The sequence below is a fragment of the Festucalex cinctus genome, chromosome 15 (assembly GCF_051991245.1).
Source record: "Festucalex cinctus isolate MCC-2025b chromosome 15, RoL_Fcin_1.0, whole genome shotgun sequence".
Lineage (NCBI taxonomy): Eukaryota > Metazoa > Chordata > Actinopteri > Syngnathiformes > Syngnathidae > Festucalex > Festucalex cinctus.
The window spans coordinates 21,816,652-21,843,617 of record NC_135425.1 but is presented as its reverse complement, the minus strand read 5'-3'; the positions used below and the strand labels follow the sequence as shown (position 1 = coordinate 21,843,617).

Genomic DNA, 26,966 nt, shown 5'->3' with positions numbered 1-26,966 from the left:
TCACGTAAACAGATGTTTGACGATTTTGACATAGAATAACCGCGACTAATGTTTTGCAATTTTAGAGTTTGAGTCACACGGTATTTGGCATGTGTAAAGAAAAAAAAATAATTATTTCATGATCATGTTTCTTTGATTTTTATGCAATATTCACTAGTGTTGTTCCGATACCGATACTGGTATCGGCAGAGGTGCCGATACTGCATTAAAACAGTGGTATCGGTATCGGTGACTACTCACAAGTAACATGCCGATACCATTAATTCCAACGCTAATATAGGATTTTGGATGCAGCATCTTGTGCCACTTGTATGTGACATGTTCACTGCATGTCGATCTAAGATATCCTATTGGCCCTTGAATGCTCTCAACCAATGGCAGGACGGCTTGTTCATGTTGAGGAAAAAAAAAAAAAAACTTAAGTATCGGTATGGTATCGGTATCGGCCGATACTGCAAAGCGGGATATCGGTATCAGGAGCCAAAAAACGGCATCGGAACAACACTAATATTCACTTCTGTAATCTGAGCCCATCAGTCACTGATTATTGTTCATAAATATCATAAATCATAAATATAAGGGTTGCACTTCAAGAGGAAGTGAAAAATTACAAGCTGTTTGGAAGTTAAATAATGGAAGCTCATACATGCTACACGTACATTTTGCGGGTTGCGTATGCTTGGCTTGGCGTAGCGATCCAGATGATTGCACCCCAACCTGTCTTTCATCCCCTTGAACTCCTTGCGATCCATCAGAACAAACGCACCTATGAAGGTCAGGGGGGGCTACAGTGTCATTTCCAATGGAGACGACGCAGAACAGTCTGGTGCGGGGCGGCTGGTCTTCTTCAGCCGTCATTGTCCTCGAAAAATCTACACGGAGGACGCATAGTTTATTTCTTAGGGCCGTGCTGAATGAAGCTTGCGACCCAATATGAAGTCACAACAAGGGCTAATTATACATTCAAAAAGAAAGTGATGACATATTTTGATATATATATATTAGGGGTGTGAATTGCCTCGTACCTGACGATTCGATCCGTATCACGAGTCATAGGTCACGATTCAATACCGATTAATCCCGATATGAATTTACAAGTCGATTGTTAACGATTTTTTTTTTTTTTTTTTTACTCAATTTAGAAAATAGCATTCAGTGAACTTGTACATGTACACTGTAAGATTTGTATGAAAATTTATTATTTATTGATCTCAAACTTGAGTGTTGTAACTGTGAGCCACTGTATTTAACAAACGGGTTGTAACCTTTTTCATGTTAGAACGGCGTTGAAATAAAATATTAAGGCTTAATGTTCCATTAATATGATGTTAAAAAATCGATTTGGCTGCCTATTGAATCGATTTGAGAATTGCGTGCTGTAGAATCGCGATATATTGCCGAATCGATTTTTTAACACCCCTAATATATATATATATATATATATATATATATATATTTATTTATTTTTTTTAGTGTGAGCTTTTTTTTTTCTTTTTCTTTTTCTTTTTTTTTTTTTTAAACAATATGATCTTTTTTAAATATTGCCAACGCCCCCACAATTGTGATGTTCGGATATTGTTACATCCCTACATAGTAATGTGCAATGCAAACAAAACTTATATTTGTTGTGGTTGTAGTTTACAACTTTTTTTATACTGACGAGTACAAAAAAAAAAAAGTCTAGACCGTTTTCTGCATAATTCAGTTCCCTTCTTCATCTGTGAATATTACTAGCCGCAAAACTAGAAGGAATGAATCCACCCCCTTTTTTGGCACAATTGCTTGGCCTCAACAGAGATATGCACAGTCTAATTTGAATGGCATTTTGTCACATGCATCTTCTGCTCATGAAAAAAAACAAATGTGGTTTACATCCTTGGCAGTGGACAAGCATGAAATGAGTCATGAGGTTTTTAGTATTCTTTAATTATACTGCCACCAAATACTTTGAAAACCGAGCAGCATTTGTTTCAACTGGCCCCCAAACTGAGTACGTCCCACGTGAGCATAATAAAGTTTGACATTCTACATAAACTGGCACATCTGTCACAATCCAGACATGTTGGTTGTTAAAGAGAGACAAACAAACGGTACACAAAATCGGCAAGCTTGGTGGTGGGGAAGGGAGGGGGCGCTTGGTTCGGGTTAGGGTCAGCCAGAGAGAGGGGGGGGGGGGGGGGGTAATTGTCGGTGATGATTGATGATTCTCATGGCATTCTTGTTTATTTCATCAGGCAGGAAGTAGAAAGCGGAGCACGCCTGTGACCAATCAGTGGTCGTCATTAAAAGCGCCAAAACCAATCACAGGCGGATTCATTTGTAGGTGCAACAGGAGAAAGGTAGTTGAACGGCAAGCAACATTTGTTGAGTTGAGGAGGCAAAAGTTATGGCTAGTCAATTTTCCAATCGTACTGTAAACAAAAAAAAGCGTACAGTTGTGATGTGTAAACTTATGAGCGCACTGTATGGTGAGAAAATGACAACGCCCATAAAATCTAAAATACTGAGGCAATTGCTTTGGTATTTTCAGAGATTTAAGACCACCAACCCCATTTTGCGTATTGACAGCAGTTTCATTGTAGCCACAATACAGCCTTATGTAGGCTTGACTGCTACAACAAATGTCCAAACGGAATTGATTTATTTCTGATAATAGTCTGGCTACGACACAATTCAAGTGCTGATCCCAATTAGGCTTGTCAGGTCGGATGAGGGTCAGAGGTCACAGTGTGATAGCATTATGTGCACACTCACCAGACCACCATTGTCTTGCATTACTTTGGAACAAGACACCTGCAACGTTCCATGCACCCAGGTTGAATTTCAGGTGTCAGGTTCAAGTGAACTGTATGGCCTCTACGTACATGTATATCGCACAACAGCCTGACCGCCCTCTCTCACCCCTCTCATCACATCAGACGGGACAAGGGAGGCCAATAAGAACACTGAAAGGCAATTTTGTCTGCACTCTGACGGGAGAACAAAGTGCAGCACACAAACCTGTGTGATGTGGTGAAGCCAGTCAACCGTCCCCAAAGTATGCAAAAAGGCCGGAGAAGTTGACTGTCTAGACGCTCACAAAGCAACGACACACTCAATACAGGCTGCAGGAGACACAATGGAAAAAAAGGGATTGGGCTGAAAAGCCTTTGAAAGTAACGTGACTCTGATGAAATTCACTTTACAAATATGTCGAGATTTTTTTTTTTTCTTCCCATACTGATGTACGTCTCGCTTGAAAAATCATCCTCGTCCTGCCAAGAAACTAAGACGTCTAAGTTTTCAGTCTTGCATCATCTACTAAATTGTTTGCATACGTCCGCAGTGCACAATGGTGTTGTTGTAAATGATGTTTTGTGGTCGTCGGTTGCTGACCGGGAAAACTGCTGCTTGTACAAGACAAAAACGAGCATGTTGTTGTCTATCTGCATTTTTATCTGGTCTTTAACTTAACTCATTCACTCCCAGCCATTTTCATAGAAGCAATCCCGTTCGCTCCCGGCTGTTTTACTGGATTTTGACTGATTTTGCATGGCCCACAGAATATTGTGTTCTATTGCTATAAAAGCATGGAACCGATCAAAAGAAAGATTAAAGTCTCTTCTTTCATCAGGAAAAAAATGGATGTTTCTATCTGTTTCCGTTTTGCAGAAATTAGTATTAGAAGAGAGCTAAGTTTCATCAGTTTTCACAAATCTATTCAAAATTGTAAGTAATTGAGCTTTTTTTTTTACATGGCCCTGGTTGATCTCCTTTGCTCTGCTGCCACCTGCTGGCCGTTTGTGTAATAACTACCATTTCTGCAACCGTTCTTTGCAGTTGAGAGGCTGCATCAAAGCCTTCTGTATGCTCTAGCATAAAAAAAAAACGTCTAAATATGTCTTTGGGACACTTAAAACATAAAAAAAAACATATTTACACGTTATTGGGAGCATAATATGTTCCATTAATATAACATTCTTCCATGCTTAAGGTGTGAAATTTAGACGTTTTGTTGATTATATTTCCATCAAAAACGGATGTTAAATAATCGACTCGGGTGCCTATTGAATCAATTCGAGAATGTTGTGTGTTGTAGTATCGCGACATATTGCCGAATCGATTTTTTTAACACCCCTAATAATAATAATAATAATAATAATAATAATAATGCATCAGAGGTATTGTTTTGATCAGTTTGGTGGTTTGTTTATCATGATTTTGCAACCTCCTCGCCCAACCCCCAATTCCTTGAAACTTAGTACTGTGTGGTTCATTTCCAGAAAAAGAAGAAATTTCCTTGATTGCGCTGTTAGCTTGGTTGAATCTGAATTTTGAGCATGTGGAAAACGGCACTTGCACGGCGTTGTATGGAGTGACGGACTAAGACAGCTGTGCCGTTATACAAAATTAAACAACGTCACAAGAGACACATTAACCACCTGCCACTGTCCGTGGCCGGGTCATTTCACAACAACAAACAGTCCAGATTTCCCATCATGGCTGCTCAGCTGACTCAGAAGCTCCTGAAGTCCCCCTTTTTTTTTTTTTTCTTTTTTTTTCTTTTTTTTTTGCTGGGTGACCAGACATCGTAATTTGACCCAACAGAGGCATATCCCTGGAGAAAGGCCAAAACCTTCTACCTCCACAATAATTATCCACTTTTCAGGCCACTGGAAAAACGCCATTTTTCTTTTTTTTTTTTCAACCATCAACATTGCATCGTCAAAGAGAAAAAGTCATTCTCAACACTTTAGATTGGTCAATAATTCATAAAAATGATCAAGAGTATAGATTTTTTTTAATAAACTTTGCCAATTTGTGACTTACGAAGTTTCGGCCCAATGTCGGCAATATGTGAAAATAGCATCTAGATCGGAATTGAAATTCTTCTGGTATTTGATTATCTTAGTCTGCATGTTTGGATTTATGAAGATGTCAAAGTTTCAAATAAATTGCAAACATCTGCTAATATTAGTATAAATGACAAATAAATTGGATGTGTGTGCGTGTGGTCAAATGATGAATAGAAAATGAACAGGATTTGATTGAGGGAAAAGTTATTCTAAGATGGGGAAATTAAGATTTCATCCAGTGGCTACCCCAAAAGTCACTAAATTTGAATTCAAGCTCGTCCTTTGTCATGTTGGAATTTGGAAGGCAAATTTTTCCCCAAAAAATTATGGTAAATTATAATGTAAAGAGAACTTTTACGCGTTCATAATACATCTTTTGATTAGTGCGATTTGTACTCTGGAGAAACATAAAGCCCAAAAATGCGATATTAAATCATTTGCCTGCAAGCTTTTTTTTTTTTTTTTTTTTAAATGGCCAATGACATTTTTCACTTTGATGTGCAGTATTTTTGAAGAGTACTTGAATCAATTTCAGATACAGAAATACAAAATGCACTACTTTTGATCAATTGTTGGTGTTGTTTTAGTCTTGAAGGGGGTAAAAAATAATAATAATAATCACTGGCGTTTTAACCGAAGTTGTTCGTCATCTTGTACAGTTTGATAAGATAACATTGTGGGTTCAACTGAGCAATGAGCCAAAGCTTTTAGGGGTGATGGATTTTTAGGGACATGTGTGTGCGTGTTCAACAGGGGAGTGTTGAGACGTGGGTGGGCTGTGGTATGATGTCATTGGCAGGATAAAGACAAATTGTGCTTTTTTTTTTTATCCCAGAGAACTGGAAGTGTCTGAAAGGGTTAAATATCTGTTATTTTACTGTACGATTAAGGCAAGATAAGCTCATTCGTTTTTAGAAATATGTAAATATGCGGGTTTATATAGGAAACATTTGAATTTGAAATAAAGGGTTTAACTGTCACCATCACAACCTCAACTTTAGTGATGTTTTGAGCGGCTGTTGGACACATCATGCATGATGTTGAGTTTTTGCAAATTAACTAAAAAAAAAAAAAAAAAAAGGAAATACCCGTATTTTCCGCACTATAAGGCGCACCTCATTATAAGGCGCACCTTCAATGAATGACATATTTTAAAACTTTTTCCATATATAAGGCTGGGGTTATGTTATGCATCCATTAGATGGTGCTGCGCTAAAGGGAATGTCAACAAAACAGTTAGCTAGGTCAGTCAAACTTTATTAATAGATTAAAATCCAGCTTTCTGACAACTCCCTTCACTCCCAAAATGAATAAACAGCTGTTTTATTATTTTCTCTGAGGTAAAGCATTAGCTAGCGATCCAAGATAGCAAAACCTGTGGCGGCTCAATATTGATCATTAAATAAGGCGTACTGGATTATAAGGCGCATGATCAGCTTTTGAAAAAATTGAAGGCTTTTAGGTGCACCTTCAATAAATAAAAAATAACGTACAACTGCGCTTTTTATAACAATAGTTTAAGTTAACTATTATTTGCATTGTTACTAAATGCTTAGCATAATGTATAGCAGAGGTGCACAAATCCGTCATTACATCGACCCATTATTGACGGATGCCTACTTTTCGGCGAGTCCTTCCCCATTTTCGGCTTTCGTGCTTTACGATGTGAAGCAGGTTTACGTCCGTCGATCCGGCGGTCCTTTTCAGTTTGTATATTTTTACAAGGCTTCGCATAATAAAGCACGAAAGCCGAAAATGCGGAAGCATCCGTCAATGACCGGCCACTGTAACAATGTTTTTTTTTTTTTGTGTGTGTGTTTTTTTGCGCACCTCTGATATATTAGGGGTGTGCTCAAAATATCGATACGACAATATATCGTTGCGGACCTCATTACAATACACGTATCGATACGCAGGCGTCATAATGGATATTGCTCGTCAACTTTAAATAGGCAGTTAACGTTTGCCTTTGCACCTTGCGTTGTACCTAAAAACAAAAAACCAGCAGCGTCTTTGAATTTAATTGCGTTCAATTAATGCAAAAAAAGCTCAGCAGTGATTGGACACTGTTTTGCTAAGAAAAAATGAAAGCAGAGGAAGAATATGAACATTTATTTACTTATAAATTTAGCGTGGCACGTGTCTTAATGTACCAGTTTTCCTGTATTTTGTTTAAAAAACGAAATAGAATGTGTTACATGGAAAAAAAAATGCTGTTTTTAGTTGCCCAAATATTTCAAATAAGCACATTTTAGAGCTGTAATTTCAATACTTTGATGTTTTTACTCATATCGGCTCATGCCTATTAATAAATTTTCCCGGTCTGTGAAAACTGCTCTTTGCTCTGCAGTGCGTACACATTTAGACCAGGCATGCCGCTAGGTGGTAAACCAGAAGAGCTACTAACAAAAACATTTTTGTCATCCAGCATAACAAACATATCCTTTAGGTATACATATGAGTGTTGTTATAAAATGCAAGTAAATGAATGTGAAATATCGGGATCCGTACCGCCTTGAAGAGCAACTGTATCGCGATACGTATCGTGACCCCTGTATCGTGATACGTATCGTGAGGTTGGCGGCAATACCCAGACCTATGATATATAGCATAATGTCAGTCCTTATTGTAAATATGATCATGGCCTATCCAGATATTTTACGCCACCCTCGGGCTTTCTATATAATTTATTTTTATTTTTTTTTCTGCTGTTTTGCAACCCCTGAGCGCTCCCCTCTTTGTCACTCCCTCGCAGAACCGCGCTCTTGTAAAAATCCAGCTGTGAAGACAAACTCCAGAACTTCCAGGAAAAACACTATCAGACGCCATTGAGCCCAGCGAACTTTGTTGATTAATTCTTTACTAACGGGCTCTGACGTCGCTGCACACGAGAGATGTGAAAACTCGCCGCATTACTCACGTCTGCTTGGGGTTTCTGGTCAGAGTCACGCTTGTACAAAAACACACATTTGGAGGAGCAAAACACAAATGGGCTCTTTTTTTTTTGTGTGTGTTTGGAACTCCATCCCATTTTCAACAGGTGACACAAGATGACGAACAATATGATAGAAAACTGGATTTCAGCGGTTTGGAGGTTGTATTTATTTCCCAGCACAAAATTCACCATAGCCAGATAAACAGAGATTATTTGAACAGATCAGAAACACATGCGAGGGCCTGATGAGAAGCAAAAAGTGAGGGCCAGATCCTCTCTTGTCTCATTCATTACCGTGAGGAGGCCGAGACTTTGGGCCCGGTTGACGTCGGCCGATCAAAGCCGCGTCAGCAGATTGGATTACCAAACATACACTAATGATGATTGCTTTTTACAGCAAGATGAAGAGCAAAGAGCCGCGGCTAGAGTGAGAAGATGAAACGGCCAGAATGTGATATCTAGCCCTTGGTAATATATATATATTTTTTCTGCAGTGACGTGATTCTCATGGCCGTCTTGTTACAGTAAAGCAGAACATATGCATTCGGCGTTGCTCGTTTAGGCCTCATAATTAACTCATTTACTCCCAATAACGTATAAATCTTTTTTTTTTTAATGCTCTGTGTCCCAAAGACGTATATATACGTTTTTTTTTGTTTTTTTTTTTTTGTTTTTTTGTTTTTTTTTATTATATGCTAGAGCATACAGAAGGCTTTGATGCAGCCTCTCAACTGCAAAGAACGGTTGCAGAAATGGTAGTTATTACATAAACGGCCAGCAGGTGGCAGCAGACCAAAGGAGATCAACCAGGGCCATCTAGAAAAAAAGCTCAATTACTTACAATTTTGAATAGATTTGCGAAAACTGATGAAACTTGGCTCTCTTCTAATGCTAATTGCTGCAAAACGGAAACAGAAACATACTTTTTTTTTCCTGATAAAAGAAGAGACTTTAATCTTTCTTTTGGTAGGTTCCATGCTTTTATAGCAATAGAACACAATATTCTGTGGGCCTTGCAAAATGAGTCAAAATCCGGTAAAACAGCCGGGAGCGAACGGGATTGCTTCTGTGAAAATGGCTGGGAGTGAATGAGTTAAAGATCCTCTTGCAAAAAAAAGACAAGTCTGTTGTGCGATAAAACTAAATGAGTCATTTTAATTGTTCTCATACGGATGCTGGAAGGGAATACCACAGAGTCTTACATTAGGGTGTCATGTAACATGAGTTTAGCTTTGTTTTATTGTGAGTCATATAATTAGTTAAAGCAACGAATGGCTTCAGGTAGTGGTGTAAAACAGACTAGACTGAAAATTACTTAGACTGATCTCCAGGAATTGTCACTAAATATCTCATGACCTGCCTATCATTATGTACTGTAAGAAAAAATAGTTCTTTGGAAAGATTAAACACTTTTGGGGAATGTTTTAACAAAAGACATCTGAAAGCTGATGCAGGAAATTATATTTTCATTTATTTGCTGCTGTGATTTGATAAATATGCCGGAAAGCAATCAGTGTCAGTTGAAACAATGTGGATGGACCATGGATCCGTGGGGGGAAAAAAAAAAAAAACACTAATGTGGATTAAGTAACTGTTTTGGAAATCTTAGGCAATGTCTTGGACAACTCTAGTCTATGAAGTTTGAATTTGGTGAATATTTGAGTTTTTCTTCGTTTACGAAGACGTCTGTGCTGTTCTGCACATTGCAACTGCCCAAAGTGAAGAGGCTGACTTACTAGCAGTACATTGTTCTTATTTTCGTCACACCCATCAGCATACTTGTGACAGCTGCCAAGCTAAAAATTAGACTGGGTTATGTTTACTGTCATGACTAGGGTCAAGCATGGGTTATGTTTACTGTCATGACTAGGGTCATGCAAGGGTTATGTGCAAGGGTTATGTTTAGTGTCATGACTACAGTCATGCAAGGGTTATGTTTACTGTCATGACTAGGGTCATGCACGGATTATCTTTACTGTCATGGCTAGGGTCATGCAAGGGTTATGTTTACTGTCATGACTAGGGTCATGCAAGGGTTATGTTTACTGTCATGACTAGGGTCATGCAAGGGTTATCTTTACTGTCATGACTAGGGTCATGCACGGGTTATGTTTACTGTCATGTAAGGGTTATGATTGGGCCATGCAAGGGTGATGTTTGGGTCATGATCGTGAGGTCAAGTGTCTCTTTTGAACTGATGTAACCAGCACCTAGTTTCAACTGGTAAGACGCTATGTGATGTCAAGAATCTTTAATCTCTTTATCTGGTCAGCAGCCAATCAGATAATTCCACGTCAGTCCTGTTACCCACATGTCTAGCCACAAATAATCAGCTCGATTCGCTGTCTATATAATAGCTGTTTTATATAGAAATATGCAGTAATGATCAGCCCTCAAATGTGCTGTTTTTCGCGCACACAGCAATCACAGCGGCGATATCAGTGAACGTGAGTCTGTTTAAAGTCTCCAATGACTCTGAAGTGTTTAGTCTGCACGCTCCACTCCGCCATCTGCTTTACAGCTGCTTTCCTAGAAGGTAATGAGAATAAGGATAATACAGTAATTTGCAATATTTTTTTGCTCAATGGAGCTCACAAGTATGGCAACCAGTCAGGTCAAGGAGAAAGTAGGGATGGAGGCGATTAAGATGAGCGGTTAATGTCAAAAGCAAGTGACTAACTACTCTAATCAGACCATTTATTTTAAACATGATGGAGTTCTTGTGAAAGAGAGTAAATTCACATATTTGTTAAATGTGGCACAACTGAGCGGGCAACTGGACTGCTTATTTATGTCAAGTGTAATTGGAGAGTGCGGCAATATACAAACGTAATTCTGTTAATTTGCTGCAGTGGCTACAAGATACACTACTTGCGGCTCTCCTTCCTTCCTTAAGTCTTTCCTCTGGTCTCTTGAGGTCTCTATAATCTGTTGGAATTTAGATGTTTTCTGGAGTTGGTGAAAAATTCTGGTTTTGTAACTGTGGTTGGTAGGTGGAGTATGTTTGGTGCTGGATTTCACCTTGATTCATCTTGCTTTCCTTTGATCCTTCCTCTGGTCTCCCGACAACTTCACAACTTTGGCGGCACTCTGAAGTATCCGGTTAAGTTGAAGGGGATGGGATTTTTAACAGGTTTCAGGTGAATTAAAGAGCACAAACTCACACGCACGCAAAAAACAAAACAAAATGATGATGATATGTCTGGTAGGCTGCCGAATGAATAATACTGAGTTCTCAAAAAAAAAAAAAGAGGAAAAAAGGAAGAAAACAGTCCTAACTTTATGTATAGTATCAGTACGGTAGCAAAAATAACAGTTAAATAACCTCTCCCCTCTATTATAATTTATCCTTCACCTATCCCCTTCCTTCTGTGTCCATCGATTGAAGGCTGTCTCCACAGCAATGAGACGTTATGCTTATCAGCTGGACACTTGATTCACCAACTCTGTTGAATGCCACACTCCTCTTCTGTGACGGCATTGCAGAGTTTTCACAAACTGAGTTGCTAGTCAGTTAGGTACCGTGTCAGTTTTCAAATGCTTTTAAAAAAATGTTAAATGAAAAAAAATATCTTATGTGGACAATCAAGATTAAAAGAAAAATAAATCTGGAAGTTATTTTTTGTGCGAGTGGTATGAGATTGCCTTTAAATTTGCTGATGACATCTCTAAGAGGAAGCATGTGCAACGCAAAAAAAAGATGGGGCCAAAGACTGACCCTCGTCTTTGTAAAAAGTTTTTGATGGCACTCCCACTCTTGTATTCGGATCTCATTAGTGCGTGCAGGTGTTCCTAATGTTGTGGCTGGTGAATGTTTTACAATGCTGAAAGTTTTAATGATGCATGATGGCGCATGTCTGAAATATTTCCCGTAGCTTCTTTGGTCTCTGGTTTTGTGCTCCATCAATGCTGCTAATTTGTCCCACACATCCTTCCTGTGTCGGCCCTCTCATGTGGTCTCGCTCCTCAATTTTCTCAACGTCCAGTCATCGCCGGTTGAGTGGAGCCCCGCTACGGGCTTCCCCTGAACCTTCATCGTCATCTGAATCTTTTAGTCCTCGTCCTTCATCCTTCTTTCCGACTTTAGTGCCCCCCAGCCCTGACACTAGACTTACTTTGAAGTGCACTTTTAAGAGCACAATTAACCCCCTCCTCCAGACACCACGCTCACTCACCTTTTTAACTCATTCACTCCCAGACATTTTCACAGAAGCAATTCCATTCGCTCCTTGTTGTTCTACTGGATTTTGACTGATTTTGCAAGGCCCACAGAATATTGTGTTGTAATGCTATAAAGGCATGGAACCTATGAAAGAAAGATTAATGTCTCTTCTTTCATCAGGAAAAAAAGCATGTTTCTATCTGTTTCCGTTTTGCAGCAATTAGCATTAGAAGAGAGCTGTTTAATCAGTTTTCACAAATCTATTCAAAATTGTAATTTAGCTTTTTTTTCTACATTGCCCTGGTTAATCTCCTTTGCTCTGCTGCCACCTGCTGGCCGTTTGTGTAATAACTACCATTTCTGCAACCGTTCTTTGCAGTTGAGAGGCTGCATCAAAGCCTTCTGTATGCTCTAGCATATAAAAAAAAAAACAACAACGTATAAATACGTATTTGGGACACTTAAAACATAAAAAAACGTATTTACACGTTATTGGGAGCAAATTAGTTAAGGCCCTCATAGACAAGTGTTGCACCTTTTTGTCCCCTTCCTCATGCATTCTCCATTCTCACACTCCGAGTACGTATGACATGCCTGTAAATTCTTTGTCACTTGGCTGCAAACTTAGGGGACGATTTCCCGTGGTAATGTACATATCTGTGTATGTGTGTTGCAAGAATGTGTGAGGACAAATAAAGTAAAAACAGAGGCATTTCTGGTGCTTTGACTCACTGTGAATGTTGCTTCCGTTACTTTGATGCACAGTGAATTATAGGTGACCACGGGGGGGTCGGCAGGTGGGGAGGGGAGCAAGGGTGTAAACGAAGCCATTAGGGCAAGAGACCACCTAACTGTCGCTCAGCATGTGCCGCTTTTCGTTTATGACTAAAAATAATAGTCATAAAATAAAAATACAAAAATTGGTCGGTTTTCTCGTAACATTCTGCATACAAAAGTTATTCAAAATACAAGGAGTCCTTAACTTCCATTCCTCAAATAAACAAACATACTTTGCCGCACTGTTTTGTTTTTGTTTTTAACTCATTCACTCCCAGCCATTTTCATGTTCTATTGCTATAAAAACATGGAACCTACCAAAAGAAAAATGTCTATTCTTTCATCAGGGAGAGAGAAAAAAAAAAAGTGGTATTTTTTTTTTTTTATCTGTTTTTATGTTTTGTAGCAATTAGCATTAGAATTAGCTAAGTTTCATCATTTTTCACAAACCTGTTGAAAATACTGGGGGGAAAAAGAGCTTGTTGCAACATGGACCTGGTTGATCTCTTATACTTTGCTGCCACCTGCTGGCCGTTTTTTATTTTTTTATTTTATTTTTTATTTATTTTTTTTTGTAATAACTACCATCGCTTTAAGCAACCACTTCAGGTCAGAAACTGCATCAAAGCCTTCATACAAAAACTCGAGCAAACAAAAACCTAACAGACGTATAAATACGTCTTTGGGAGTGAATGAGTTAAAGAGCTTTTCTACTTAGAACAGTCCTGTTATGCTATTCTTGAATATAGCAATATAGGCAAATAATCAGGGTGCTGCGGGGTGCCACAAAAAAAAAATTCACCTTTAGTATGATGGATGATTTTTCAAAAGATCGTTTTAATAATATTCTTCCTGTCAGGTCATACAGAAAGTTCTAACATACAATATATGACAAACTCACGCTCCCACTTTATTAATACCCAGGCCTAGTATTTTTCATTGCATTTTTTTTTTTTTTTTTTTTAATCACAGTGAGTGGCAAAGTTAGCCTGACCTTGAGGAAAGATGGCAACATTTACATATACCTTGACCTCTATCTAAACCTAATACAGGCTAATGACATTGCTGACATGTCATTATAAAACATTTTCCAGGTTGTATTGGCTTCATTCTAAATATATCCATGTCTGCCAATGTAGAAAATCTGTTTTCTTCCTATTATTAATGTGTTTTCCGCGTATAGGAACATTATTTTGGGTTTCTTCCAAGAAGGACATATTTTATGTCTGGATTGTGTTTTTTTTGAGTAGTTTGTTGGTTGTCAGCATTATCACGCGAACAGTACTTTCACAAATATACAAATATTTTTACAAGGTGTAGATTTGATTAAAGTTTTGGTATTTATTAGTGGAAAATGATTATTTTATTGTAGTTATTTACTTATTTATTTTTACACTTGTTAAATGAGTTTTCTATTTTTAGAATATTTAGCATATTAGAATTCTTTGACCTTGACATAGTCCTCGTTCATGCGTGGGAATGTTGGATCAAATATTTTAAGCTTTCCTCAAGTAGGGTTCTGAAACACTGTCTTGGAGGCATTAGATGCACTGGACGTCAGGGTTCAAGCTCCTGTGCATGTACCCTAGAGCGAACTGGAATCAAGGGGCCATAAAGAAGTCATTGGTGCTCATTTAAACAAGAACGATCCTCCCCCCAAAAAAACGAGAGACTAAACCTGAAAATCCTGAAGGGAAACCCTTTTTCTGTTAAGCCGCCTAAGATGAGCGACATGTGGCTCAGCCCTCTGAGATTGAAGGGATATTCCAAACTCAAACACGGACATACTACATTCCCTTAATAACTTCCTCAGAAGCAGACTTTGAGAAGCGACCGAGTTCCTTTCCCGTTGTCTCTATTTCGGTCATTAATAACACAATATTGTCCAATGTGTCTGGGGAGCCACATGGTTCCAGTTAGCATCATCAGAACCTGATGTCGGGAGGCCACAGTGAACGAGTGAGGGACTTGGAACTCTGGGAACCAGCTAATTGAATCACACGGCCTTCCACTATTTCAGTGCTCAGGTACATCGCTGAGTGATGTCCGTATGCAGTGATGAACATTTTTGAAGAAAAAGTGTGAGAGAATTGCACAAAATAAGCACAGAGGCTAATTAACTCATTTACTCCCAATAACGTATAAATACGTTTTTAATGCTCTGTCCCAAAGACGTATTTATACGTTTTTTTGTTTTTTTGTTTTTTTGTTTTTTATGCTAGAGCATACAGAAGGCTTTGATGCAGCCTCTCAACTGCAAAGAACGGTTGCAGAAATGGTAGTTATTACAGAAACGGCCAGCAGGTGGCAGCAGAGCAGAGGAGATCAACCAGGGCCATCTAGAAAAAAAAGCTCAGTTACTAAGAATTTTAAATAGATTTGCGAAAACTGATTAAACTTAGCTCTCTTCTAATGCTAATTGCTGCAAAATGTGCTTTTATTTTATTTTTTCCATGCTTTTATAGCAATAGAACACAATATTCTGTGGGCCTTGCAAAATCAGTGAAACAGCCAGGAGCGAACGGGATCATTTCTGTGAAAATGGCTGGGAGTGAATGAGTTAATTGCCAAATCAATCAATTAATTAATCCAGGGGTACGCTAGACTAGTAGTTCTTAATTTGTGGCTGTTGTGATGGTGCGTTGTGAGATTTATTTTATTATTATTATTATTATTATTATTATTATTTATTTATTATTATTGTAATACCTTCATACTATGCAAAAAAAAAAAAGGAAGTGGTCAGACAAATATCTGCTATATAAATTCACATATGGTGTTCCACAGGGTTCAATTCTGGGGCTTCTGCTGTTTTCATTCTATCTGCTGTCCCTGGGATCCATCCCAAGAAAACTCAATGGCTGCTTTTACGTGCTCTATAAATATAGAGTTGAGTGATGGGAGTCAGCGTCCTAACAGCATGATTGGTAATGCCAAATTGAGCAATTCTAGTCCAGCATAACTAAAGGAGCACTTCCATTAGCTGCATGGAGATGAGGGATAGAAGAACACAACGCTTTCTGAATTCAAGGTGAAGATAGACAGTTTCAATGAAAAGGCTACTCTCGTCTTCATTTTGTTCACCGGTAAACCCTATACCTGTCTAGAATTTCTTTTCTTTCATCCCAAGTTGTTTTTTGGAACATGTAATGTTATTGCACAACATTTCATGGAATTATTGTTGTAGTAACTTCACAAAGGTGTTTTTTTTTCCGAGGCCCGACCATCCCTCCTCTGCGGTCCCTCTCATCACGTCTGTTTTGTAACGCTTCATCAGCCTCGACCACGGGCCAAATGTAGATCAATCAGGCATGTTTTTGCATCAATATCTTGTTTGATCCATGACTCTGTTGTTCAGTTGTCTTTCAAACCCTCAAGGAAGCGCTGCACTTACATTTTGCTTTGGTTTGATTAAGGGAGAGCTTTTTGCCAGTAAATAAACAGAAGTCTGTGAAGTTTTTGAGCCGACCCCCTTGATGTGGGGCCGCGCATCCACCCCGCTCGTTTTTGAGCAACACGCTTAGAAAAGGTTTGTGAATGCATTTGAGGGCCAGAGTGGGCTGCGGGCCAAGTTACATCTTGCAGCAATTAAGCCGCATGCATCTCTTGGTGCGTACCACTCGACGAGGCTCCTGTTTCAAGGCCAGCAACGTCAAATCAAAACTGAAGAGGTTGGACTGCTTGGCGGTCGGGGTGGGAGGGTCCAACATAGCAACCGCATGTAGCACTCGTCATGTACGTAATCACAGTAAAGTGTGGTTGTATTAGATGGAACGTAATGCGTTGATGTGGAGGGTTAGCTGAAGTCTATTCGGAAATTGTACATAAAGTCAAACTATATTCCTTTTAGTAAACAATACGCTATAGCATAATCGCTGGTGTCAGCCTGGAACTTCCTGTCAAAATTTGGTAAATTACTGATTTTTTTTTTTCCCAACAAATAAGCTTGCGAACGTCACCTCACCCAACTCAGACAACAGGTGAGCCGTGATTGGTTGTTACCTGAGCCGTGAGCAACTGTGATGTCATTTTCAGTCGACAGCAATGGATCAAAATGGCCGCCCACTGAGATGGATGTAAACGACTGGATTTTGCTGTGTAATTCTTATTTTACAAACACAATATTAATCAGAATGCTGTGTTTGGAGTAGTGAAGGCGCATAGAATGTATCATAAATAATATTTTGGGTTGACTTTCCCTTCAGGACTTAATCGCTGACCCTTTCTGGCTAAATTAACTCTTTGACTGCCAAACACGTTTAATCACGATTAATACAATCACAACGTATGCCGCCATAAACGTTAAATGACGTCAACTACGTGTTTTTATTTTTTTATTTTTTTTATTTATTTTTTTTAAATCAATGGGCAGTGCAACATCTCAGCGCAGCGCCGCCTGGTCAACGGGTTGTGGAATCAAAAACACTCACTATGGCCACCAGATGGCAGCATTGTATCTCTTCAATGGGCTGCCCGTGTAACAAATTACAATGAAAGATGACAAAAATCTGATGAAATAGATTGTTTTCAAGGATGACGCGAATGATAATGTTTTGATAACGTGTGGCAGTAAGAGTTAAGACCTACAGTTGCAAGTCTGGAATTTAATGTTAACGACGACAAAATATGACTTAAAACATTACGTATGCGGTTTTCGAGTTTTCTATTTCCATTAGTTTTTATGGTGAGAATTCCTAACAGGGACTGGGACTGGAACATCATACTGGCAGTTCACATGGCCGACATTACTGACATGCCCAAATGTTCATGCCACATGCCAAAAGCAATGTTTCCCTCCGGGGAGGCACTTAACGTGGATTTGTGTCACCCAACAATTTTTAGCTGTTTGCCAACACAAATATTTCCAGAGCAACGAGTACATCATTGCCTCTTGGTGTTTCCCAACAATGATTAGTGAGAGATTGTTTGCTGGTGAACGTATTCCATTTTACTGATCGAATATTGGATTTCTAACGTGTGGAAGTGCAGAACAACAGAAATTGGCAGCTCACAAAAGTGGTTGTTTAACTCATTCGCTCGCAGCCATTTTCACAGAAGCAATCCCATTCGCTCCCGGCTGTTTTACTGGATTTTGACTGATTTTGCAAGGCCCACAGAATATTGTGTTCGATTGCTATAAAAGCATGGAACCTATCAAAAGAAAGATTAAAGTCTCTTCTTTCATCAGGAAAAAAGTGTTTATCTGTTCCCGTTTTGCAGCAATTAGCATTAGAAGAGAGCTAAGTTTCATCAGTTTTCACAAATCTATTCAAAATTGTAAGTAATTTAGCTTTTTTTCTAGATGGCCCTGGTTGATCTCCTTTGCTCTGCTGCCACCTGCTGGCTGTTTGTGTAATCACTACCATTTCTGCAACCGTTCTTTGCAGTTGAGAGGCTGCATCAAAGCCTTCTGTATGCTCTAGCATAAAAAAAAAAACACGTATAAATACGTCTTTGGGATACTTAAAACAAAAAAAAACGTATTTACACGTTATTGGGAGTGAATGAGTTAATTTAACACTAGATGAATGTGCAGTTATTCCTGGAATCCAACTATTTGTATACAGGTAATTAAAAAGCAATATTATTATTAATCTGTTCCCTACAAGTTCCACAATAAGAACATTTCATTTTCAGTTGCAGTTGAGGAAATTCCGTCAAATCTTTCAAGCGTCGTGAAGTGCGTAAGTAAGCTGACGCTCACTTCGAGGCGAGCACACGACGCACTGTGACGCACTTTAGTCCCGAATCATGCAACAATATTTACCGAGCACGGATCATGTCATTATTAAGAAATGCACCAGATAAACAAATGATTAGCAGACAGGAAGAAGCGCAGAATCTTAAAGTCACAAGTTGGCTGCCAAAACGGCAAGACTCCGTGACAGCCGTGATGAATCACCAGAAGTGGAAGGTTTCGGTCACCAAAACAAACCAAAAAAAAGTTGACCTATTCATCTGCAAGCTTCCTTTTTGGCAGTTGACACAAATTTTTGGAATTAAAATGACGGAAGATCTTTTCAAATGGCAAAATAAAAGTAAAGGGGGACGGCAAAGTTCACTAAACGTAAGGCGTCACATATGGTGCAGGAAAAAAAAACAATTTATGTAAAAAATCAACGATAAATATGTTTATTCTTGTAAAAATATGTTACATGTTACGGTTTTATTCCTGTAGTATTACTTCCTGTACATTGTGACATTTTCTTGTAAATGTCAAATGATTATTCTCATTTTATATATATATATATATATATATATATATATATATATATATATATATATATATATATATTATTTAATTATTATTATTATTTATTTATTTATTTATTTTAGTAATTTTTTTTCCCCTCAAATGTGACTTTTCATCCCCCCAATAGCCCAAGAGGGCTTTTTGTTTCTTACTTTGACAACTTAATTCTTATAGTATCGTACCCCCCCCCCCACACACACACACACACACACAAAAGTGTATTTTCATCTCATATTATGACATCATTCGCTTCGTTTTTGTTTTTTCTTCTAAACTTGTGACTTTCTTGAAAAATTGCTTTTTTTATAATATTGGCTGTAGTTATGGTTTAATTTTCATACATTTGACTTTCTCACAGCGTTACGACTATTTTTTGCAATGCTGCCTTTTTCTTCAAAAGTCTGACTATATTGTGGTAATATTTGTTTTTCTCAATTTTTGGGGTATTTTTTATTTTTTTTTGTCATTGCTTTTTCTCACATAAATTGCACTCTTTCGGTCTTGTGGTATTGTGATTTTATTCTCATCAAATATTTACTTTTCCTATGAAGTTGTGACATTTTGCCTTTCACTATTACCACGTTTTGCAGTTGCAAATTTCTTCGGCATAACGCGTCTTGTGTTGCTTGATGTATTAGGATCACAGCATGCACACGCCCCGAGGCCCCAACGTGTGGGGAGGCACGATTGACAGGAAGTTATTGTGAAAAGACAGATGTGTGTGTGTGCGTGCGCGTGTCTTTTGCCCAGCGGACAACACACAAAGCCCCGGACAGGAAACCGAGTAGTTTTGTGCCACTTTGTTAGAGGAAACAGAAGAGAAGATGAATGATTCAAAGTTGTTCTGGTAGTGACTTCTGAGCTACTTAAGAGTGATGACATGGACAACTTGATGCCTCTTTTTTTTTTTTCCCCCTTGATGCCCAAATTGCCGCTTTACATGTGCTTGTTTGTGGAAAGACTGTGGCCTTACAACGTTTAAATGTTATGTAACTTTACAAATCAAGCATGTGTGGATGAGAGAGGGAAGGTTGGAACACTAATTTGTAAGTTAAAGTCTCATAAACAACTTGGACATCTGTGGTTAGCAAATGGCATGCACCTTTGCTGGAAAGCGCTCTGACCATTTTGTATTCTGTTGTTGTCAGCGGCAGGATTTTCACAATATTTTTTGCAGCTTCTTCCGAGCAGTGAAGAATTCTGCTGCATTCGAGGATGGTCGGAAATATCCGAGTTGAAACTTCCCGGTTCCGACCTCAAACCGTTGGAGGTGAAAGTAAACAACCAAAATGGCGGATAGTGATAAAATGTTTTTTATTTTGGTCCTCAAATCTCAAATTTGGCCTCCAGAAAACTTACCTTTTTTTTTTTTTTTTTGCAATTTTGCTTTATTTATTGGTTTAATCTTATTTCATAAGCATTCCATACAGTTAAGTAGTTTACCGTATAATTTCATGCAGGGATATCGCGGCAATACTGTCACGTACGTTGCGTTACATTAAGTTATGGTGAATATTTATGAATGAAGAAAGCTATCTAGCTTATCTATCTAGTATACTCGAGTAAATTGTGTTTTGCCATTCAGAGTGACGTCACATTGTAGTCCGCCGGTGAAGTTGTTTGTTTTGTATTTTTCTGACTTCACGAGTGGAATTCCCGAGTTCAAGGGGGCGTTCCCGGACGCACTTCCTGGTTTGATATTTCCCGATTTCCGACCATCCTTGAATGCAGCATTCAATCTGACTCAATTTGTCACAAGTAGAGGAGAATAATAGGCAAGTATTCAACCATTCGTACATTTTCTGTCGTGTTTGTCCTCATTAGGCTCACGGGGCAAGCTGGAGCATGTCCCAAGATGCTCACATTCACACCTATGGAAATTTTTAGAGTTTTTAATTGCTTTTTGGAATATGGAAGGAAGCCAGAGTGCCCAGAGAAAAAGTTATGGAGTCATGGTGAGAACATGCAAACTCCGTAAAGGAGGCTGGAGCAGAGAAAGAACCACACAACACGACCAATACCGGGTTTAGGATTTGGTAAATGTTGCCACCTGGTGGCCAATGTTGCACAGAAGGTTTTTTTATTTTTATTTTTTTATTTTTTCCTGGGGGCACGACCTAAACTGGTCCCCACCCTATCACGTATAGAACGATGCAACGTTTTTAATGAGCCTAAAATGCATATCGGAGGAAGCAGGAGTACCTAAAGAAAACCGACACAAGCATGGGGAGAACACGCAAGTTCTACAGGAAGTAGCCCAGATTTGAACCCACAACTTTCAAACTGTGGGGTGGGCGTGCTAAACAACTGGACACTTAAAACATTGTGGTCTGTATTATAAAGGCTCAGTTGTGCACTTAATGTAGTTTATCTGGATAGCTTTCGAGAGAACGCTTACTTCATTTGTAGTAGCAATAATAACAATCATTATTTGTATTAAAAAAATAAAAAAATTCTAGGTCATTAATATAAAACAGTGGTGTCCAAACTACGGCCCGGGGGCCATTTGCGACCCGCCGTCCATTTTTCAGTGGCCCGCGACATATGCTAAAAATGGCATTTGACTCCGTTCAAATAAAATAAACAAAACAAAAATGTTTGGAGATGGTCAATGTAAGAAGGGAGGGTGTCGAAAATCACAGGTGCTATTAAAGTTTATTTTAGTTAACTAAAACTAACAAAAAAACTCAAATTCAAAACTACAATTTCGTTCACGAAATAAAATAAAAACGAAGATGCTTTTTATTTAGTTTAAGAAAACTAACTGAAACTTCATTTTATGTTTACAAAACTAACTAAAATAAAACTATAATTATAACAAACATGTCCTTCATTTTAATTTTTGGTAATTAAATTAATGCATGAGCCTTTGGAGATGATTTTAAATGTGATTTTTAGTATTTTATTTTATTTTTAAAATATAAACTGGAATAATGACGTTACGCCCATGGTGTTTTTTAAATACTGCGCACAAGTAATACACATAAAAAAAAATAATAATAAAATAAAACTAATACTGAAAATAACTAAACTAAAACTAAGCATTTATTAAAGACCTAACATTATGTGGCCCTTGGATCCTTCTGATTTTCTGTATGTGGCCCTCAAATGAAAAGGTTTGGACACCCCTGATATAAAAGAATCACATTTTTCATTTAACTGTTTTATACGGCAGTAATGTACAGTCATTATTTACAAATTTGAATCCTGGTGTCAGGACTCTCTCGACCACCACGTTTGTTTATAATATTGGCTCCCTCTAATTAATAATACTAAATAAGCAACCAATAGTTTAGAAAAACTTTCTCTCCACCTATACTGTATGTAAATATATATCAGTAAATTGTTGCATGGCGCCGGGTAGAACCCTTGCATCTCCAAAATCATCACGTTAAAGGACCTCAATAAAAAAAAAAATTAAAAAGGCGTAATCAAAAACGGCAAGCTATTTTCAACACTTTAGATTTGCCTACAATTTGTAAAAAAAAAAAAAAAAAAAAAAAAAAAAAAAACTGGCCCATGTGGGGACAGACCAAGTATAGATTTGTGAACCGCATTTAAAAAATTTAAAAAAAAAAAAGCATCATCAAAAACAGCAAGCTATTTTCAACACTTTAGATTTGCCTACAATTTGTAAAAAAAAATAAAATAAAAAAAACTGGCCCGTGTGGGGACAGACCAAGCATAGACCAAGTCCGCCCGACAGTGATGATTATCATAATTACCGTCCGTTTATATGCAGTTAATTACAATGAATTGTGAAACACGAACACAAGTATGTTATTTTAGTGTCAAGTTTATTAACTAGGGCACAAAAATGAACTGTACATCCCCACAAAACAGCTGGTATTGACAAAAATAATAATAAAAAAAAATAAACCTGGATTTATTTCTCTTTCTTTCCCCTTCCAAACATTTCCGAGGCCCGGATGGATGATGTTATGGCATTTTACAAAACAAAACATGCAAGAAGGAAAACAAACCTTCCACGGGCCCCAAGTTATGTTTGTCAGTTGTGTCGTGAACATTCTTCCTGAGCAAGACGAGAAATTATCATGAACTCACGCAGATGTTTATTTTTATTTTTTATTATTATTTAACAGTCAAACACTCCAGGAAAAAAAAGTCACCTATTAAGTCGTATGGCTCTTGGCACAGTACTAAGGCAAAAGACGGTGGAGGAGTAAACTTTTTTTTTTTTAGGGGATCCACTACATAAAAGTGCTGCAAACACTACACATGATGAGCTCGAGCTTGGGACTCTTTAATATGGCATTTATCAGCTCATTTGGACACGTAATAAATTGTCTTATCAATAAGTGCAGGCGCAAGACCCTAACAATTTACCTCCTAAACTATTTATGACACTTATATTCATTCCTTTTAAAATGTATTAAAGGACGTGAATAAAAACATCACAAGTTAATGTGTCAGTAGAGAAAATAGTGCATTGTAACATTGGACGACAAACGACAAGACGTCAACATTCAAACACGAGCCTCCTCATTAGAGTACAGTAACTTGGACAAAAAAAAAAAAAAAAAAACACTTTAGGTGTAGTAAAAAAAAGTTACAAACATTATCATGAAAATGTGGCCACAATTTCATGACTCGCTATCAGGGCAAAAATAATTTAGATTGTACCAGGGAAAGTATTACATATTTTTAAAAAAAATAACATGGTTGTATTGTAAAAATAGACGCCATAAACGGCAGCACCGCTTTTATTTTTTACACGCTGCTTTTGTGCAGCAATGTGAGATTTCAAATATACTTTGCGTTAATGAATGTCGGCTTTCGACTTCTCGTTGTCACTTTGCAAAAGGAGACCGTGTAAGTGAAGAGGCACGCCGTGTTGCAGCCTCGCAGGCGGGGGGGGGGGGGGGGGGGGGGTTGGACATTGGCAGCAGCAGTTGACTTCAGTGTGTTTGTTTTTGCGTTTTGTTGGCTTTGGAGCGTGCTCAGTGCGTCTCAGCAGGCCTCCTTGGTTTGACTTGGCACCTTGCACATCATCAAGATCTGCTTCAAGGCTTTCTGCACGTCCTCGTCCATCTGACCCTGCAGCGCAACGCAAATGACGGACTGTCAAAAAACTAATTTGAGCCAAAAAGATTACCCTGAGCAATTTTTCTGTGGTGTGGGGATGTGTTGAGGTCTGCTGTAAAAAATTATTTATTTATTTTTAAAACCTAATGTTAAACCCGTCCAATACTGTGCACAGCCAAAACTGAGTTGGGTCAAGTTATGGAATGCTAGCCAATTAGAAAGCAACCCGAAGCCCGCAATGTTGCCAGACACAAATGGACGACAAACTGGTTGAGTGTTGAGTGTACAATATGTCTACAATATGTCTGTTGTTTGCAACCACTATTATCAGTCCATTCAACAGCTAGCCTAGCTTCATGCTAATATGCAAAGTCAGCTGGGATCGGCCCAAGTTACCCACGACGTTAATGGATGCCATTTCAGTAGTAGCGCAGAGTAAACATTTTTGGCTGGCGCGTATGTTTGAACATACTCGCAAATATGTTCGAACGTACTTGCAAATATGTTAGAACATACTCGCAAATTTGTTAGAACATACTCTCAAATACGTTCGAACATACTCGCAAATATGTTCGAACATAGGCTACTCGATTGCTGTGGTACTCGAGTGCGCAAGCGTAATACCCCATTGCATTATGGGGCGAAAAAGTTAAGTTAAAAGTTACGAATGAACACTGTTTTTTGTCTACTTAATTTTCTAATGAATTGGTAATGTGACCAAAATGCCTAAAAAAAAAAAATGGGGTTTTGTTTTCACTCGCGCATGCGCAAATAATACCCTGTGGCATTATGGGAAGGTATGCTAACTTTGTAGCATGTAGCCTACAAATGCGTTCGAACATATTTGCGAGTATGTTCGAACACATTTCAATACGTTCGAACATATTGGCAGCTCTACACTTCCGTAGTGGTTAGCTCATTTATATAGTATGTTGAAATGTTTGTAGCATGTACAGTAAATGTCGGTCTTATGATGGGCACAATGTGATCTTGGAACAAATGATTAAAGCGAGGGATTATCGGTGCCAAACTGAAGGCCGACAACACTGAGCGGTGAATGCTTGCGAACGTAGCAAATCTAAGGTTTTCACCAGGATTTGTTCGACGTTCACAGTTTTTACTTGTCGAAAAAGACATTTCAAACTTATTCAGACAATTTTTCACTACTGAAACCTTTTACAAACCCTGACAAAACCTCAAAATTCGCTACATTCGCATGCATTAGTCACTCAGTGAGATATAGGGAACTTTTCATTTATGGATTTATTTAAATTTCACCTTTATAAAAATGATGCTGACACTGGGAACTCTACACTTTTTAGTACAGAACTGAACGTTGTTGATATTTCTACTGTAAAACCAATAGTGTGTTATCACTGCTGTGCGGCACATCATTGAATGTACAACAAACATTTGGGAGAATCTAATACCTGAACAGCATATAGAAGATGCATCCTGTAGACTGACACAATCTCATTGTGCTGCTTCTTGGACTCCTGAGATGTAAACAGAACAAGTGTGAGGGAATACAAATGGTGTCATTCAATCGGCCAGGTCTATAAAGCATTTGGAGTAAAGCCGGTCTGTTGTTTTTTTGGGGACATTTTATGTTTCGCAAGAACGTGGCATCATTCGCACATGCCTGAAAGTGAATTTGGACGAAAACTTACGGCTAGTTGGTACTGCAATTGTTTGACTTGTTGCTGCATGGTCTCCAGCTGCTGGTTCTGCTGCTGTCTCTTGGAGGGTGATCCTGAGCTGTACGAGAGTTGCGATAGGCTGTTTAAGGCGTCCTTTAGCTTGGCCACTTCCCGGGACAGGTCGTCTATCTGGGAGGGACACGTGACGCGCGTTAGCAAGCCTTGTCCCGTCTGACAGGCTTCAAAGCGACCGACTGACCCGCTTGTTCTTCTCCCTCTCGGAGGCCACGTGATTCTCCACCAGCTGCTTGAGCTGACACACGGCGTCCTGGGACTCGGCCAACCTGGAAGTCAGGCTCTGGTTCTCTTTCTCCCTTGACGTCAGGACCTCCTGGATGGCCTCCCGCTCCGCTCGATTGTCCCGCGCCTTTTGGTTGGAATAAAATGGATGTTAGTGATTTAAAGCCGGGAGAGCGGATAAGTCGTTTTGTTTTTGTTTTGACCAAGTCTTGGTCTCTTAGCCGACGTGGGCCTCGTAGCATGTCCTGGAATTTTATTTTAGTATTTGCGGCTTGCGCAGATTCGCGGCTGTTATGAAATAAAATGACTCGATCGACGACGGTGCGGGCAGATTTCGAATCAATGTAACCAGTCGATAGTGGCATATTGTTAAAAAATATGCATGTCGACAATAAGTGTTGAAAATTTGAATGGATTTGTAACGGAATGGACGACAAATAATAACCACTCGATTCCCCGAGGTTATTGTTTGTATTTATTTGCAACATTTGTTTGTTGATTTAAAAAAAATTTGAAGGTTGATAATAATAATTTTATGTTTTTGTGAACGCCACTGGTGAAAGATATGAATGTCAGGAGCTGACATATATTGATATGTCAATTTTTAATTTTGTTGAATTTCCAGGAATACTTCAGGTTTTCGGGGGCGACCCTAAAGTCACCCATAGGTTTTAGAGGCATGTTTTGCCAAGCGCTTTAGGCCTTAATGGATTAACTATCAAAATAAGAACATACCCTGGTGAACGGCATTATCCTGGTCACGTGATCGTGACGACGTATCCCGTGCGTAAACGAAAGCCGCCTTGGTTCATTTCAATGTTTGCTATCCGAGTTTCTGCGCCAATTCTGATCAGACTCAAATCCTCAGCACGTCAGGTTTCATGTCATTCCGTGTGTAGGTGGGGCGGTAGGCGGTGGCCTCTCCTAATGTGGGCTAAAGCGTGCTTTGCACACAAAATGTTGCTGGTTCTAACAGAGTAAAAGTCACCCGGATGTTTACCGTCCAGGTTAACTCATT

At 38.7% G+C, this 26,966-nt stretch overlaps 1 protein-coding gene and 1 long non-coding RNA gene across 5 annotated transcripts in view; one reads left to right on the top strand and one right to left on the bottom strand.

Moving 5' to 3' along the window:
- The window catches only part of LOC144002239 (uncharacterized), a 63,642-nt gene that overhangs the window by 27,509 nt on the left and 9,167 nt on the right, over positions 1 to 26,966 (top strand). The window lies entirely within an intron of this gene.
- The window catches only part of rai14 (retinoic acid induced 14), a 39,486-nt gene continuing 35,260 nt past the window's right edge, over positions 22,741 to 26,966 (bottom strand). For 3 of the 4 annotated variants that reach the window (XM_077497268.1, XM_077497270.1, XM_077497269.1), the window contains 4 exons: positions 25,908 to 26,075; positions 25,679 to 25,837; positions 25,439 to 25,504; positions 22,741 to 24,020 (listed from right to left, as the gene is read on the bottom strand). In XM_077497268.1, coding sequence (XP_077353394.1) covers positions 23,934 to 24,020; positions 25,439 to 25,504; positions 25,679 to 25,837; positions 25,908 to 26,075 — 480 coding nt within the window. In that variant the 3' untranslated portion in view covers positions 22,741 to 23,933. Of the gene's footprint in view, positions 24,021 to 25,438; positions 25,505 to 25,678; positions 25,838 to 25,907; positions 26,076 to 26,966 lie in introns of those variants that run through there. The other variant, XR_013278694.1, reaches the window with a different exon arrangement.